Source organism: Meles meles, chromosome 12 (genome assembly GCF_922984935.1).
Source record: "Meles meles chromosome 12, mMelMel3.1 paternal haplotype, whole genome shotgun sequence".
In the NCBI taxonomy this organism is placed as follows: Eukaryota; Metazoa; Chordata; class Mammalia; order Carnivora; family Mustelidae; genus Meles; species Meles meles.
In genome coordinates this window covers 18,145,787-18,161,015 of record NC_060077.1, presented here as the reverse complement: position 1 = coordinate 18,161,015, position 15,229 = coordinate 18,145,787, and the positions used below count along the sequence as shown (strand labels likewise).

The 15,229-nt window shown below is 53.3% G+C and overlaps 1 protein-coding gene across 5 annotated transcripts in view; it reads right to left on the bottom strand.

The window, feature by feature from the left end:
• The window catches only part of GLT1D1 (glycosyltransferase 1 domain containing 1), a 97,003-nt gene that overhangs the window by 78,677 nt on the left and 3,097 nt on the right, over nucleotides 1-15,229 (bottom strand). For 3 of the 5 annotated variants that reach the window (XR_006821025.1, XM_046024605.1, XM_046024609.1), the window contains exon 1: nucleotides 7,393-7,552. The exons of 1 other annotated variant lie outside the window; for it this stretch is intronic. Coding sequence is in view for 3 of the 4 variants with exons in the window: in XM_046024605.1 (XP_045880561.1) it covers nucleotides 7,393-7,523 (131 nt within the window). In the remaining variant the exon portion in view is untranslated. Of the gene's footprint in view, nucleotides 1-7,392; nucleotides 7,553-15,229 lie in introns of those variants that run through there. One more of the 5 variants, XM_046024607.1, reaches the window with a different exon arrangement.

Sequence of the window (15,229 nt, the reverse complement as noted above, 5' to 3'; positions counted from 1 at the left end):
GGCCATGCTCCCACCACGGAGAGCTCCTGCTGTCTCAGGGTCATCACAGCCCCCAGCTGGCTGAGCACACACTACGAGAGCTCCTGCTGCCTCACGTCATCACAATTCCCGGCTCGCCATGATCCCACCATGGAGTGCTCCTGCTGCCTCACGGTCATTACAATCCCCAGACTACCGTTCTCCCAACACAGAAGGTTCCTGCTGCCTTGTGGCCATCCAGTCCCCAGCTGGCTGTGCTCCCACCACAGGTGCTCCTGCAGCCTCACGGCCATCAGAGCCCCCAGCTGGCTGAGCTCCCATGATAAACGTGTGACTCGAGAACTTGGGGGCACACACTTGCACCTGCAGAGACTCAGACCCTCCTTCTTTCGAGGCTGATGTGGGAGATGCAGGCCAGGAAAAGCTAGCAAGTATGGCAAGCAGACCCAAGAAGGGGCAAGATGCAGACTCTTGCCTTTAGCATCTCAGCTACAAAATCAAGCCTGAAGCCTGCCTCACCTGCACACCTTTTACAGGATAAGCTGCTAAATTCCCTCTACTGTCCAGGCAGCTGGGGTTGGGTTTCCGCTTACTGAACGCTGAAAATCTCTGATACCGCTGTAGACAAGTAGCGCAGAGCTTTCACTGGTGTCTGACACATAGCCTGCGTGCCAAAACCAGCTCTCTGTAAAGTCATCCACGCTCTGACCACAATCTTATCTCTCCGCCAGGCTCGTAATCACTCCAGCCACGAAAGACCTCTCACCTCACAAACCTCCAGACCCTGGCCTCCATGCCTGCCACCGGCAGCCCATCCTGTATCTCCTCCAATCCCACAAACTTTCCTTTTCCCGTCTTTCTAGTGAGTTTCTTGTCAATGCCCTAACCTCTCCTCTCAGCTGGCCTTCTGTTGCGCCCTAAGAGCATGGCGCATCTGGCAAGGCAAGCCTAGGACACTCCAGCCACCCACTTCCTGGTGGAAGTGACACAGGAGAGTGCGACAGGGTGGGAGGGCTGCGGCCCAGGTCTAGGATTGCAGGGACCCCTCCCAGCACTGGGCATGACTACCCGCCCCTGGCAGTTGAACATGACCCTCCCTTGACTCCCCCAGAGCCAGTGCTGCCTGCTTCCCAGCCCCTGTGTCTGCCCAGTGCAGCCCTGGCTGACACGGGGCTCCCCCACCCCTGTGGTCACGCCACCCCGGGTCAGATGGGTGCCTGGGATGCTCACAGTGCACAGCCACCTGCGGAAGTCTAGCCGCCCTCCATGCACACGGGGCTGGGTGTTCACTGGGCTGCAGAACCAACCCTCTTCTCTCCCAAGCCTGCGGTCCTGGGAGTGCTCTGTGTCCGGAACGCTCACTGTGGCTCCAGCTGCCAGGCCGGCTGCTCTCTCTCGCCGCACTCAGGCGCCCCGGCCTCTTCCACCTCTAGGCTTCCACACATGTGGTTTACATGGCCAGGAATGCCATTCCCAGCTCTCTGCACCCTCACCTTGCTCACTGCAGGGCTCTGGCGTACGGATTACTCACCACTAGCTCATACATCAACGTGTGCGCTACTGGCTCCACTTCCTAGAGGAAGCACCCCCAAGTGTCCTTCACCCCAGGGTCGAGGATGGAACAAACACAACATGGTGTCCACCCCGGAATGACTTGGCAGCTATCAGAGGGCCCGGCTGTGACGTGTATGCACAGTCTGTGGACGACTCTACATGTGATTCCATTTACAGGAGCATGCACAAGAGACAGAGTCATGCAGACGGAACGCGGACAAGCGGGACAGGGCAGTGGAGACTGGTGGGGCCCGGGCGTCTGGTGAGACAAACGTTCTGGAATTAGAGTGGTGATAATTGTGCAACTTTATGAACAAGACCAACAACCACTGAATTGTGTACCTTGAAAGTGTGAATTTGTTGTGAACTCTATCTCAATAAAGCAAACTGAGGAGAAAGGAAAGCTATTTCTCAGGGAAGCATCCCAGACAGCCCAGAACGCCTGCTCCTTTCATCACCCTGCCTGCTCTTCTCCCTGCACGGATCACAAGGCAACTGGGTCGTTTCTGCCAATGTGTGTCTGTCTGCCACGGGGGGATGCTAGAACCTTCTGTACAGTCACCTGCTGAGCTTTGAGCTGCTGTGTTAAGAGCTCTGTGGCTGAATGGCCATGTGCTCGGGAGGCAGAGGGCACCCTCAGGCACTGTGCCTACTAGAGATGTTCAATAATAAATATTTGCTTAATGAAAATACTAAGTGACTTTTCAAGAACTATTACTTCAAGAGGAACAAGGATAAAGCCTTTTCCTACTGACTTTACAGACGTCCGCAGTTTCCTTGGCATCTGCTAAAGCAAAATTGGAAGACTAGAAAACTTTCCTTCAGGCTTTTCTTCTTCCCCCAAAGCTGGGCAATCACGGCAGAATACCCAGCTACTGAGAGCAGGGAGCGGCAGATGGGAGTTAGTCCTGCCCTGGGTGCGGGCTGTTGTCTGCGCTCACTCTTCCCCCGCTCCCTCCCTGACAGCGCCTTTCTGCACAGTTTCTGTTGGCTTCTGTTATCTAATGCAGCTGCCAGTCTCCTGGACCTGCTCCCCAGGGAGGAAGAGAAAGAACCTGCACCACCCACGGCTCGAAGGGCAGCTCCCCACATTCATACGGACACCAACAGGAGCATCTATGGGTTGCACTGATCCCCAGGATGCCCTCCTCCGGACCGGGACAACCCGAACCCTCTGCCCTTCCCTGTGCCCTGTGAAGCTCTACAGACCAAACCCCAGGGCTGGCTCCCGGGACTCTGGCCAGCATCCGACAACTTGGTGTAGAACAGGAGTCAGAATCCCTTTCCTGGAGGTGGCCAGAGACTGCATATCTTTGGGTCCCTGTCTGGCTGCCCACCTCTTCCATGGGCCCTGGGAAATGGGGAAGCATTGCCCAGCACCCCAGGGCATCACCCTGTCCTCCAGATTCTTCTCACAGCATAGGCACTGCCTCTGGCTGGCCCTCAGGCCCAGCTTGGCCCAGCCTTGACTGATCATTTCCAGCGTTCCGAGGACCAGCCTCGCACTTGAGTTCTGCACCCTTTCAAACTGTGGGTCCACCACTCTTTCACGAAAACAACTGTGTAAATATTTGCTTTTCATATCCATTACTTGTGCAATTTACTTCTCCGTCACTCATGAAATGAACTTTGTTCTCTGGAGAACTTTGTTCCCTATGTTCCTGACCCTATTTTTAACTTCAGAGCAGCTTTCCCTTATGACCTTCTTTGTTAGGGACTGACCTGAACCCATCTGCCTGATGGAGAGGCCTTGTCAGGCTCATTGTCAGGTTCTTCTGGAAAATGGTTGCAGCTTCAGGGGGTCCAAGCGGGGCAGGGAAGCCCTGGTGCCCTTGCCGGACTGCACTGAGAGCCAGACCAGCCACCCGGGCCATGGAGGTTGGTGCCACAGTGGGGACACAGTGGGCCCCCTGACTTCGTGTTCACACAGGAGCTCCCTTAACCCTTCCAGCAAACCAAAGACCCTCCACACCGGTAATTATTCCTGAATGCTCCACGCTAAAGAATGAACGCTCTAACACTCACAGGGCTTCGGAAACAACTCCAGAAGGAGGTACCCAATGAGGGCATCTGAAAATGCTAACTAATGCCCACTGAGTCAGACACGAAGTGAACTTCACATGTGGCACACGGGTCTACAGAAGGGTCAGTTGCCACCCAGACACTCAAACAGTCACTCTCTGCTTCCCGATCCCCGCACAGACCAATCTTCCCAGCTATCGTCCACACCAGCTAAAACACTTCATCTGGCAGGACCCATGAAATAAACAGAGGCTGCCCAGTGGCCCGGCCCACGTCCCTAACCTGAGCCACGGTTGGCCAGAAAATGCATCCCTAACACACACTCCTAACGCTCCATCCCTAACACACGGGTTAGCCAGCTCACTGGCCCCTCACAGGTGGGACCTGCTAGCTTTAGAGGACCCCCGACCTCCCAGCCAGCCAGGCCTGTCCCTGCCGTGGCACTTCAAAGGTTCCATGAAACTCGCTCTAGCCCCAGATCCCTCAGAAGTGCTGGCTGTGAGGCAGGGCAGCCCTGATCCATGGGCCATTCTCCCTTAAATAAAGGGCATCAAACTCTTTACTAAATTGTAGTGGCTGTGTCACTTGGCACTCTCCATTCAACAGTCAAGCCCTGTCTACCTTATTTCTGCACTATGTCAGACCCAAATGCTCACCTCCTCTGTCCCCCCAATCCACCCTTCAAAACACAGCTCAAAAGACCCACTTAAAACTTGGATCCCTTTTGGTGGCTTAATTCTGTTCGTGGCACCAAACCGTAGGTCCTGGATGACATGGCTCCTGCCCACGTCTCCAGCCACATCTACGCACTGCACCCAGAGCGGGGTTTGTCTCAGCAGTACTGACATTTTGGACTGCATCAGTCCCCACCGATGGGGGCCATCCTGGGCACTGTCAGGGGGCTACTGGGACCCCTGACCTCTACCCAAGAGATGCCAGGGGCCCTTCACGCCCAGTGTGACAACCAAAAATGTCTCCTGACACTGCCCAGGGTACCCTGGGGGCAAAATCATTCCTCCTGCCTCTGCACATCGTTCCAGCCCCGGACTCCACGGAGAGTCACTCATCTAGCGTACTGGACACTGGTTACGTGGCGCAAGCTGGGTCTGGAAGGGGTCTGCTCCCCCCCTTGACCCCACCCGCTGCCCCTTCGCCCGAGACACCCAGCTGCCCTTCACACCCGTGCCCGCCTGGCCAGTGAAGGGCCGTGGTACCACGAATCGCTCACGTTTACTGAGTGCACACTAGGCACCGGGCCCTGCTGTAAAACACTGAAAATACAGGAACGCATGTTTGATTCTCCTAACAAACCTGTGAGGCAGATCCCAACAGTATCCCTTCCTCGTGGATAAGAACACTGAGCAGCCAAGCGTTTACGGACCCTGGCTTCACCTCAGCTGCCAGGAGCCTGTCTGTGAAGGCGGGAAGCCGTACTCCAGAGCTCGCGCTTTCATCAGTTTGTGATGCCCAAAGGTCTCTGCCCGCCTCTCGCCTGGGATGGGCCGCCTGCCTACATGCTCCCAGAGTACCTGGACCTCCCTATCCACGTACTCGGCGCGATTCTGCAATGCTGTTTCCGGACCGGGTCTTAATTTACATCTATAAACATGCCCAAGGATGGACCTGTTTCATCTATTTTTTAAAATTTTATTTTAAAGATTTTATTTATGTATCGACAGAGAGAGCAAGTGAGCCAGAGAGCACAAGCAGGGGGAGAGGGAAAGGCAGACTCCCCGCTGAGCAGGGAGCTCAATTTGGGACTTGATCCCAGGAACCCGAGATCGTGACCTGAGCCAATGGCAGATACTTAACCGAAGGAGCCGCCCAGGCGCCCCCATTTCTTCTTTCTGAAAATCCAGTATTATCTAAGTCACACTCCCTCCTCTGCTACACTGAAGGGAAGCCCAATCTTCTTCATTTGGGGGGCTCCCTGTCCCACGGCCTGGGGTCACTTGAAGGTCAGAGGGGTCTTGGGCAGGGACCGTGTGTGTAGATGCTCTAGCTCCAGGAGAACGTCTGTCACCGAGGGAACCTCCATTCCCCCTCCCGTTCCAGGCCACCTGGCATTCTTTTCTCAAAGCGCCTCGGTTTTCACAGGCCCCAAGATGTCTTTGGCAACCTTGGAGTCTTCCTTTTCTGCATTCCCTCCAGAGTGAAGGTGGGACAAGGCTGGCTCTGAAGCGACCAGAGCACAAAGAGCCCTTGTTGTCACGCTTCGGGCGCAGTCAGGAACACAAAGGACAAGCAGCACAAGGGGCCTGGACAGTCCCCACAGCCATGTTGCCTACTCCTCCTAATGGCCCTCTGGTGGGGCCACCCGGGGACCTTTGGAATATTGGGGTTAGTATGTACAATTCACATCCGGAGCAAAACGTTAAAGAGTTGCTTTCTCCAGTTCCCTAGCGGGACCTAGTGTCTCTCACTAACCCTCACCCTTCCCCACACTGGCACCCCGGACGCACTAGATTCCAGACAGCCTGGCCTTCTGGTTCTCAGGCTTGCCAGCCTCGGTCTGGCCTCGGGACCTGCGCTCTGGCTTGTCCCCGCTCCGGAACCATCCTCCCAGACCAGAGCTTAACTGGCCTGAAACTGCCTTCTTTAATTCTGCGGACTCCCGCAGGCGCTCTCCCTGCTGAAATGTGCTTCCTCAGAGCAGAAGCCACAGGGCACCTCCTCCCTCCGTGAGCCTATGAGAGAAAGCAGGGGCACTGAAATTAAAGTGAAGGTAAACCTGTATGATGAAAATCCTCATTGTGAAATCCTAATTGTAAACCCCAGAAAACTACTTTCTCCTCTATCAGTCATTGCCACATATGATCTGGAGAAGAACTGTAACATCTTTTATTGGGAAGGGACATTGAACGGTGGGCTTTGCCCCAGTCACTCATTTTAATGATGGGGAAGCAGAGGAGAGAGGGGAAGTAAGTTGAGAAATTTCATGAAGAAAGTCAGTAAAAAACAAAACAAAACTCTCCATTAAGCTTCAGGCACTAATCTGCTCCAGGCCTGCCCTGAGGGGCTAATGTAGCAGAGAGCAGACAAAAACAACTAAGCATCTGACCAGACTGCTGCAGCCCAAGTGCTGGGAAGGTGAGCCCGCAGGAAGAGGATGGAACAGGGAATGCTGGGAGCCGAGTAGGGAGGCCACTCTGGGAGCAGGGCCCACCTGAAGGATGAGGGAGCGCTGGCATGTGTGCTGCATGCTGGGCCTGGAAACCCTCCCCAGCCCCCGGCTTCAAGGGACCCTCCTTTGCACTCAGCATTCCACGCAAATGTCACTGAAGCAGGGAGGCCTCCCGGGAGACTCTGGCCCAAAACAGCCCCTAACCCTGTTAGGTTATATACATCGCATATGTCACAGCAGACATCCCTGCATTTTTGCTCTCTCCGCCCCATGGCCATGTAAGCCTCACACAGACCTGACTGCGGTTCCCCTTGCTGAGTCCCCAAGCCTAGGGTGCTTCTAACACACAGAAAGTACCAGTGACCACAGGCGTGAAAGACATGGGCACATAGCAGCCTGGGCAGCCGGGCAGCCCCCGGAGCGCTTCCATTCCACTGTCCTGCCCCAGTGCCAGTTCCTAAGCGGGATTCCCCACCCCCCAGACAACCCCAGGGGCTGGTGGGGGCGCAAGAGGACAGCCACATCCAGGCGGGGCCAGGACACCGGCCTGGGGCTGGATCCTGCGCTCCCACCGCCCCCACCTCCCCGCGACCCCGCGGGCCGCGCGCCCTGCCGCTGCCTTTCTGCGTCCGCACAGGCCCCTGCGCGCCAGCCCGTCCGTTTGGGAGCGCCGTCCGGGCGGCCGGGTGTCCCCCCGGATGCCCCGCACTCACATCGCGGATGCTCGGCCGGCGCCTGCACCTACCGGATGCGCTCCGCCGTGACGGCGTTGCCTGTGTGCCGCCGCAGCACCGCCAGGAACAGGAGCCGCATGCCGCTGCTGTCCCCGCCGCCGCCCAGCCATGTACCGCAGGCGGCCGCCAACCAGGCCCGGGGGTGGGGGCAGGGGCAAGGACCGAGGGGAGGGGGCGGGGACACGGAGGAGGGTGAGAGGGAGGAGGGTGAGAGGGGGGCGGGCGGGCGGGAGCCTGGGCGGCAGGCGGTGGCGCAGATAGGTCCCGCCCGCCGCTCCCAAGGCCGCACCTGCACTTGCTGGTTCTGGAACGGGGTGCCGGCGCGCGGGGAGCTGGGGGCAGGAGGAGAAGCGAGACAGCTCCCACGGGACCAGCACCGGGGTTCCCCGGGTTCCCGCCCATGGGAGCCAGAAGAGATCACGGGTGGACTCTCAAGGCTTCAAGGGAGACGGTGGGTCCACTCCCATGGGGGCCAGGCCGTAGCTCTGCTCCCATGGGGACTAGCACCAAAGGTATTTTGGGTCCCCTCCCACAGGGACCAGCAGCAGGGGTGACTGCAGATGTCCCCCCCCCCTCGGGAACCACCCATGGCATCCCATTCACATCAGGGTGGTCAGAGTCTGCCCCTCAGGTATCAGGACCAGGGCCTCTAATATGGCTTGAAAAACCAGAGATGTGGCCAACTTAAGTCAGCATTTCCACAATGGACAAGCTAGATCTGAGGAGGAGCTGTCCACTCTACATGTGCGAAAAGATAAACGGGGGCATATGAAGATTCCTAAGTTTGAGCCGAAGTTGGCTCCAATGGAACAGTGCTAAACTGGAAACGGTTGGGGGGGGGGGGGATAGAGGAGGGGGCCTTCATACAGAAGATGCTAGAGCAAAGAAAGTATGTTATTAGGTGGCTCCAGCTGAAAGCTGGGTTGGCTGTTTGTGACTGGTTGTGCTGACGTGTCAACTTCCTAACCGTCACACTGAGGCACTGGCAGAGTTCTTTCTCCGACTGAGCACAGCAGCACCGTGTTAGAGCCCGTCAGTCCGGGGGCCTCCCGTTCAGTCCAGCAGCCGGGGCTTGGGCTCTTCAGCGCGCCACAGTGCTGACAGCTCACTTCGACGCCTCCACCATCTCCATCTGGATGTGAAGGAGAAACGGAAGTTCATGTCTGGCTGCACCGTCACCATGGACACAGGCCTCTAAGGCCAGCATCCCAGTGTCTGGCCTCTGCTCTCAACAGGGCCATAAGGCGCAGCACGCCTGCTGCAGCCCCAGCCGTCACGTTCACATTGCGAGGCCCGGCACAAGGGTGCACCCGAAATGGTCCTCTGAAGAACTCCTCCTGGCGTGTCCCACAGCCAAGGCTTCTCTTACGATGTACATGACCACATCTTCCATCCCCACAGCCAGGCACTGCAGTCTGTCAGCTGGGCACACTGCCACCCTGAGGCAAATGGCGGTCACTGAGAACACGGTTCTAGGGATTGGGACATGGACATCTCTTCTTCGAGCCAACCACTCTACTCACTAACTGGCCCATTTCAAAAATGAGTGTGTATGAAGGCCCTGACTCCCACACAGGGGACTACTTATTCCCCACTCCTACAGCCGGGGCTCTCTGACCCCTGACGGTCCCATTCTGCTTAATAATCAGCAGCCAGCCCTTCCCTCTGCCGGGTCTTCACGTGGGCTCCAACTTCAATGTGCTTGGGAAGAGGTTGTGGGTAGAGAAGGCATCCGTAGATGTTTGCTCAATGGCATCCCCGAATAAGGCACTGCTGTGAAATTTTATTCCTATGATAATGTAGTCCTGATGCCTTAATGGAAGTCACCGCTGCAATAGGATTTGCTGCTGAAATTCACTTTTATTGGATTTTTCTGGAATACACCTGTTCTGTAAGGTAAGAGGTTCTGACATATCTTTGAAGGCCCATTACTTTATTCATTCATCGCTTCAGTTTACCCATTTATAAGACAAAAAGACTGTATATGGTATCAGAGCTAATTAGTTCATTTTGGTGAAGTCTTTTATGACTCTCCCAAGTAGGTAATAGAAAAGGGTACAAAGACAAATATGTTACTGTGGGATAATATAGAAATAATTTTTGGGGGGAGGGGGGTGGCGGCCAGAACAGAAAAGGTTGTAAGCATCTCAGTATTTCTCCAGATGCTTCTAACATAAGGGTCTTAAAATATATGTAAAGCAAAATCTGCTTTTTCTTTCATCACGGTGTTTGCTCAGACTATTTCTCTAGTTCATGGCACCATGGAAAATGAAAGCTTATTATCTCCCCTGCATAAAAGTGATAGTATTTCAGGGGAGAGTACCCTGGGCATATTGACTTTAGAAATGGCTTATGATAAAAATCAGCGCCTGACATCTTTTTTCCTTTTTTGCCTTCACGACATTAACAAGTGGTGCACTCTCCTTCTCTTTTTCTAGCAGATTCCAATCTCTGTACCATTATTCTTCCCCACTGTAGTACTGAGAACTACAAATATTGGGGGGGGGTGAAGGAGAGAGAGAGACGGAGAGATCTTTCTAAATACGGAAGACAGAGGCAGAACTGCTACGCTCTCTTCTGTCCTTCGCTGACAGCACGCGGATGTGACCACACACAAGAGCGAGGGGTTGGTCTAAAATAACTAGTTTCTTCCAGCCTTGCTTAGGGAACATGGTCACCGGTCAACCAGAACTTAACAATTTTCCCTTTGAGCTTTCGGCTAAAAAGCGGGCCTTCCTTCCCACTGCTGTGCTGAACGTGGGTTCTTAACTCTACAGCACAAGGACTCACATCCCAGAGCTCTCATCACTGCCAAATGGGCCGGGATGCCTGATAGGCTCACTTCGACGCCTCCACCAGCTCCATCTGGATGTGAAGGAGAAACTGAAGTTCATGTCTGGCTGCACCGCCACCATGGACCCAGGCTTCTAAGTCCAGCATCCCAGTGTCTGGCCTCTGTTCTCAACATGCCATAAAGCACAGCACGGTTCTAATAATGCGAGAGACAAAGGTCCCATCATTGCACATAAGAGGTTGGCTAGAAGGAAGATATAGTAACAACCTGTTGTACGCGCTGACCTACACTTATTCTTTTAAACTTCTCTCTCTCTCTCTCTCTCTTTTTTTAAGATTTAACTCGAGAGAGCAAGCAAGTGCTTGACCAGGGGACGGGGCAGAGGGAGGAGGAGGAAATCTCAAGGCAATTCCCCACTGAGCACAGAGCCTGACGCAGGGATCAATCTCACCACCCTGAGATCATGACCTGAGCCCAAATCAAGAGTCAAATGCTCAACCGACTGAGCCCCCCAGGTGCTACTTTTTCATTTATTTTTATTAAACACACACATATGATTAATACACACAGATAAAACAGAATTTAAACAGCACACAGAATCCCACTGCCCTCAATACTTTGGTCTCGAGTTTTTCCAGACTGGATGGATGAATGGAACCGCGGCGCCCATCGCGCAGCTGGTGGTATCCTGAGCACTCCAGCCACCCTCCATCAGTCCATCCTCCAACCCCGGGGGGGGGGGGCAGGCACCACTGCTGTCGGCACTTCACAGACGGAGAAACGGAGATTCGAGGTGTACGTCTCCCAAAGCAGCGTGTGCCGTGCGGCCTCTGCGGTCCTTCAGCTCTGCTGTACAGACTGGGGCACAGCACCTTGTCGGTGACAGATGGCATCGCTTTGTCTCTGTCACTTCATTACTAAAAGTAAAAATGCTTTATATGGGTCTTTTGTCATTGTTATTATTTGCTCTTTTTTCAACTTAATCGTCATGGTAGGCATTTTCTCCTTTGGTGAGTCAAGCGACAGACGTTTATTTATAAGCAAGGACACAGACAGAGCTCTCAAGAGTGAGGGGTCCCGACAGGGTTGTCTGCAGCAGGCAACATTCTAACATGGCCCCAAGAGTGCCAGCCTCCTGACGGACACCTTCTTCCAGGTACTCATTCGAATGCCTGTCCAGACGATGAGGTGAAGAGAATTTTAAATTACATTTCCAAATAAGTCGCTCTTAGAATAGGGAGGTCGTACAGGGTGAGTCTTACCCAGTCACTGAAAGGCGCTGGGCCTTCCTTGATGTCTCCCGGCCTCCGCCGTCAGGACTCTCTGCTGCCGGAACTGGGGCCAAAGGCAGCTAGGTACACGGACCACGGGGGGCTTTCGGGGCCGAGAGCAGCCCCAGCTGCCAGCCAGCAGTAAGCGACCCCTCTACTCTGCACCTCACAGAACTATATTTGGCCACAATCACAGGAGCCACAAAGAAGTCCGGATGGGGCTTCAGCCCGGCCCGCACCTTCACTTCTGCTCTGAGACCGGGAGCTGGGAACCACTCGATCGTGCCTGGCCCCGAGGCTCACACAGCTGTGAGCTAACACACTCCGGTCTTGCCTGAGCCCCACAAAGCTGTGGCAATTTGTTTTGTAACAATGAACACGATGTATCTTGAATGTGTTTCCACCTCAGAATCTGGTATCATCTGAGTAACTACATAGTGCCCCAGTGTACCCATGCACTATAATCAATGCCTTGCTGTTTCCCGTCTTTTGGCTATTTTAAGTAACACTGCCATGAATATTTTTTTTAAAGATTTTATTTATTTATTTGACATAGAGAGAGGGATCACAAGTAGGCAGAGCAGCAGGCAGAGAGAATGGGGGAAGCAGGCTCCCTGCTGAGCAGAGAGCCTGATGTGGGGCTCGATCCCAGCACCCTGGGATCATGACCTGAGCCGAAGGCAGAGGCTTAACCCATTGAGCCACCCAGGTGCCCCCGCCATGAACATTTTATAAGTAAGTCTCTGCACACATTTCTAAATTCCCAGCAGTGGCGCTGCACATTCAGAGTGTGGGCAAACATGGTTTTGATACGAACAGCCAACTGCTAGAACCCTTGTACAGAATTTACCAGTTCAATGACCGCTTACGAGTACGCTCACTTCACTGCCTGACAATTGCCAACAAGGACTATTTTTCAGTTCAAGCGACGTGTCCCCTCTTTTTTCATTTTTAAGTTACTGGCGTAATTTGGCTTTGTTTCCCTTGAAGGGCAAATCCCCCCCACCCCCGTGTGCGTGCATGCACGTATATGCACTGCTTGCATTAGTTGCAACTTTTCCACTTGCAAGGGACTGAAAGTCACAACTGCTTAATCAGAAAAGGAAGTCATGGGCTCATAACTGAAATGTCCAGGAAATAAAGCCACTTTAGGGGATTGGCAGAACCTGGACCCAGAACACATCTTTTTCAAACAAGGTCTTTATCTCTTCATCCCTACCTTTTTCTGAGTTGTTTCATTCCTAAGTTTTACAAGATGGCCCATGGCAACTCTAGGCTTGTATCTTTAGAACTACAACTTGAGCAGAAAGAACAGTTCATTCCTGGTCCTCCAGAGTAAGACAAGGGATTGGCTATGATTAGACCAAACGGTGTCACAGACCCATCTTTGAGCCCATCACGGTACTCAACAGGCGGTATCTGGCCGTTGGATGGGCTTCCGTCACATGACCACGACTGAGCCAGCCTAGGGGCCAGCCGGGCCTGCCTGCACCACCCCAGGTGCCGAAAAGCACGTGTCCCTGGCAGAAGGAATGCTGAGCAGCACCAGAGGACCACTCTCTTCTACGACGCCCATCCACTTCGCCAGTTTTACTTACTGGATGTTTACCCAAGAATTCCCCTAAGAGTCCTAAGAACTCCTAAAACAAAGATATTAACTTTGTTGTACATATTTCAAATATTTTTTAAGTTTGCTGCCAATTACAGTTATCCTTTTTATAGGCAAAAAAGTTTTAAGTCTTTATGTAGCCAAATTAATTAATGTTTTCTGTTATGGCTTATGGCTTTGGTGTTAGGCTTAGGAAAGCATTTCCTGCCCTGAGGTTCTCTATTTGCCAACAGTTTCGCGTCACGCTTTTGATTTTTTTTTATTTTCATGTGGTAATATTTGACCCATCTGGAACTTATGCTGGTCTGAAACGCGAAGCCTTTTTCTCCCGTGCGTACAGTCACCCCACCAGAATTCACTGAATAATCCCTTTTCTCCATGAGTCAGACACGCTGTGTCATTTCACACATATGCTTTAGTGCTCGCTGAGTTCACCTCCACAGACCTCTTCTGTAAGGCCCAATCTAAAAATGAACACGCCGTAGCTGCTGACTGTTGTATGACCACAACACAGACGGAGACGTTTCCCCAGAACTCTAAGAGTGGAAGTCGAAAGGGAATGGGCAGGTGCCACCCCATGTCTTGCACTTTTTCAAACGGAAGGAAGCCAGAGTTCCGCTTTGGTCACCTGCCCTCTCTCACCCCTCCCCCTTTCTGCCAGTGAAGGCCTGCCTGTTGCAGATGTCTCACTGTCCTCTCAAGCCCAGGAGAAAAGGAACCCAAGAAGCAGAGGGTGCTACGCACGAGGGTCAAAGAAAATGAGTGTTTGAAAACAGCAAACCCAAACCCATCTTCCTGGCCACACTCACCTCCCCTGCAAAAATAAAACACAAGTCACTCTGAGAGCTGAGTTTATTCACACAACAGCGGGTTAATGCGACTCTGTTTGGGGCTCCAGAAAGTAAGGCCTGACTCCATCCCACAGGCCGACTGTTTTTACTTCTCATGTTTTCTGCTTCTACCTAAGTGCTCTGCAGCCGACGGAACTGTCACAACAGGGGCTCCCAGAGATAAAGAGAACTTACAACAACTCTGAACCTGAAAAGTCAAGAGACCGAGGGGAGGGCCTGCCTCTAACGCAGCTAAGGCCTCACACCATGGCCTGGCGTGTAGAGACGAGCTAGGCCTGCCGCGGTCCCTGGGATGGAACTGCAGGAGCTGAAAAGCAGAAGCATCAGCCACGAGTACTGACACAGTGGTCATGACGTGTGGAGAGGGCTGGAGAGTGATGTGCAGATGGCATACGATGTCCACAATGGGCACTTGTGAACCCATGTTTTGAGGAAGCAGAAACTATGAGTAAGCAGATGCAGCTGCAGAGGGCAGCCAGTGATGAGTCCTGCAGATGTGAAATGAGAGCAGAAATACCATGAAAAAGTCGATGCAGCCCCTGAAATGTCCTCAGTCCACACTGGTTTCTGAATTCACTCCATCAGAGAGCATCTCCTCTGGGCTCCACACTGAGCAGGGACAGGGTGGTGACGGAGAAGGGTCCTGTGTCAGAGCAAACGGTGCATTCCAGTCCACGCCACAAGCGACCCTGCAGTAAGGTCCCCTTTCCCAGAGGGCCCCTGAGGTGAAGAGACTGCCCACAAAACTGTACTTCGTAAGACAACGTTACCTATCATCCAGACACCAGCTGGATGAGTTAGGTCATTTACTTATTCATTTGAGGTGCAAAGAGACTCCCACGATTGCTTTTAGGGACAAGGGCCTATTCCAAGTATACATCGTAAGGTGGTGAGAGTTAACTTCTACCAATTCTTTTAGCGTTATCATGGCTGGGCCTTAGCACAGGGGCTCCAAACACATTGACTGCAAGGGCCAGGCGGAAACTCTAAAAGCAAATTGGAGTGTGAGGAAAAAAAATCAGGCTGCCCTCTCTTATTTTCCTGCTTTTTGATAAAACCATGACAAGTAGCTTTTGACTTCAACTAACAGAAAACCCGACACAGTGGCCTAAACAGCATCAGATTTCTGATCTTTACTAACTTCTCCCTGATTCCCTACTGTGCCATCCACATCCTGAACTGGTTCATCTCATGACTGTGAGACAGCTGCCAGCAGCAATTAGGCCCCTAGGCTTCCAAACTCATGCCCCGTTTGGATGAGTGTCTCCCTTGCAGTCATGGAACAAGAGTC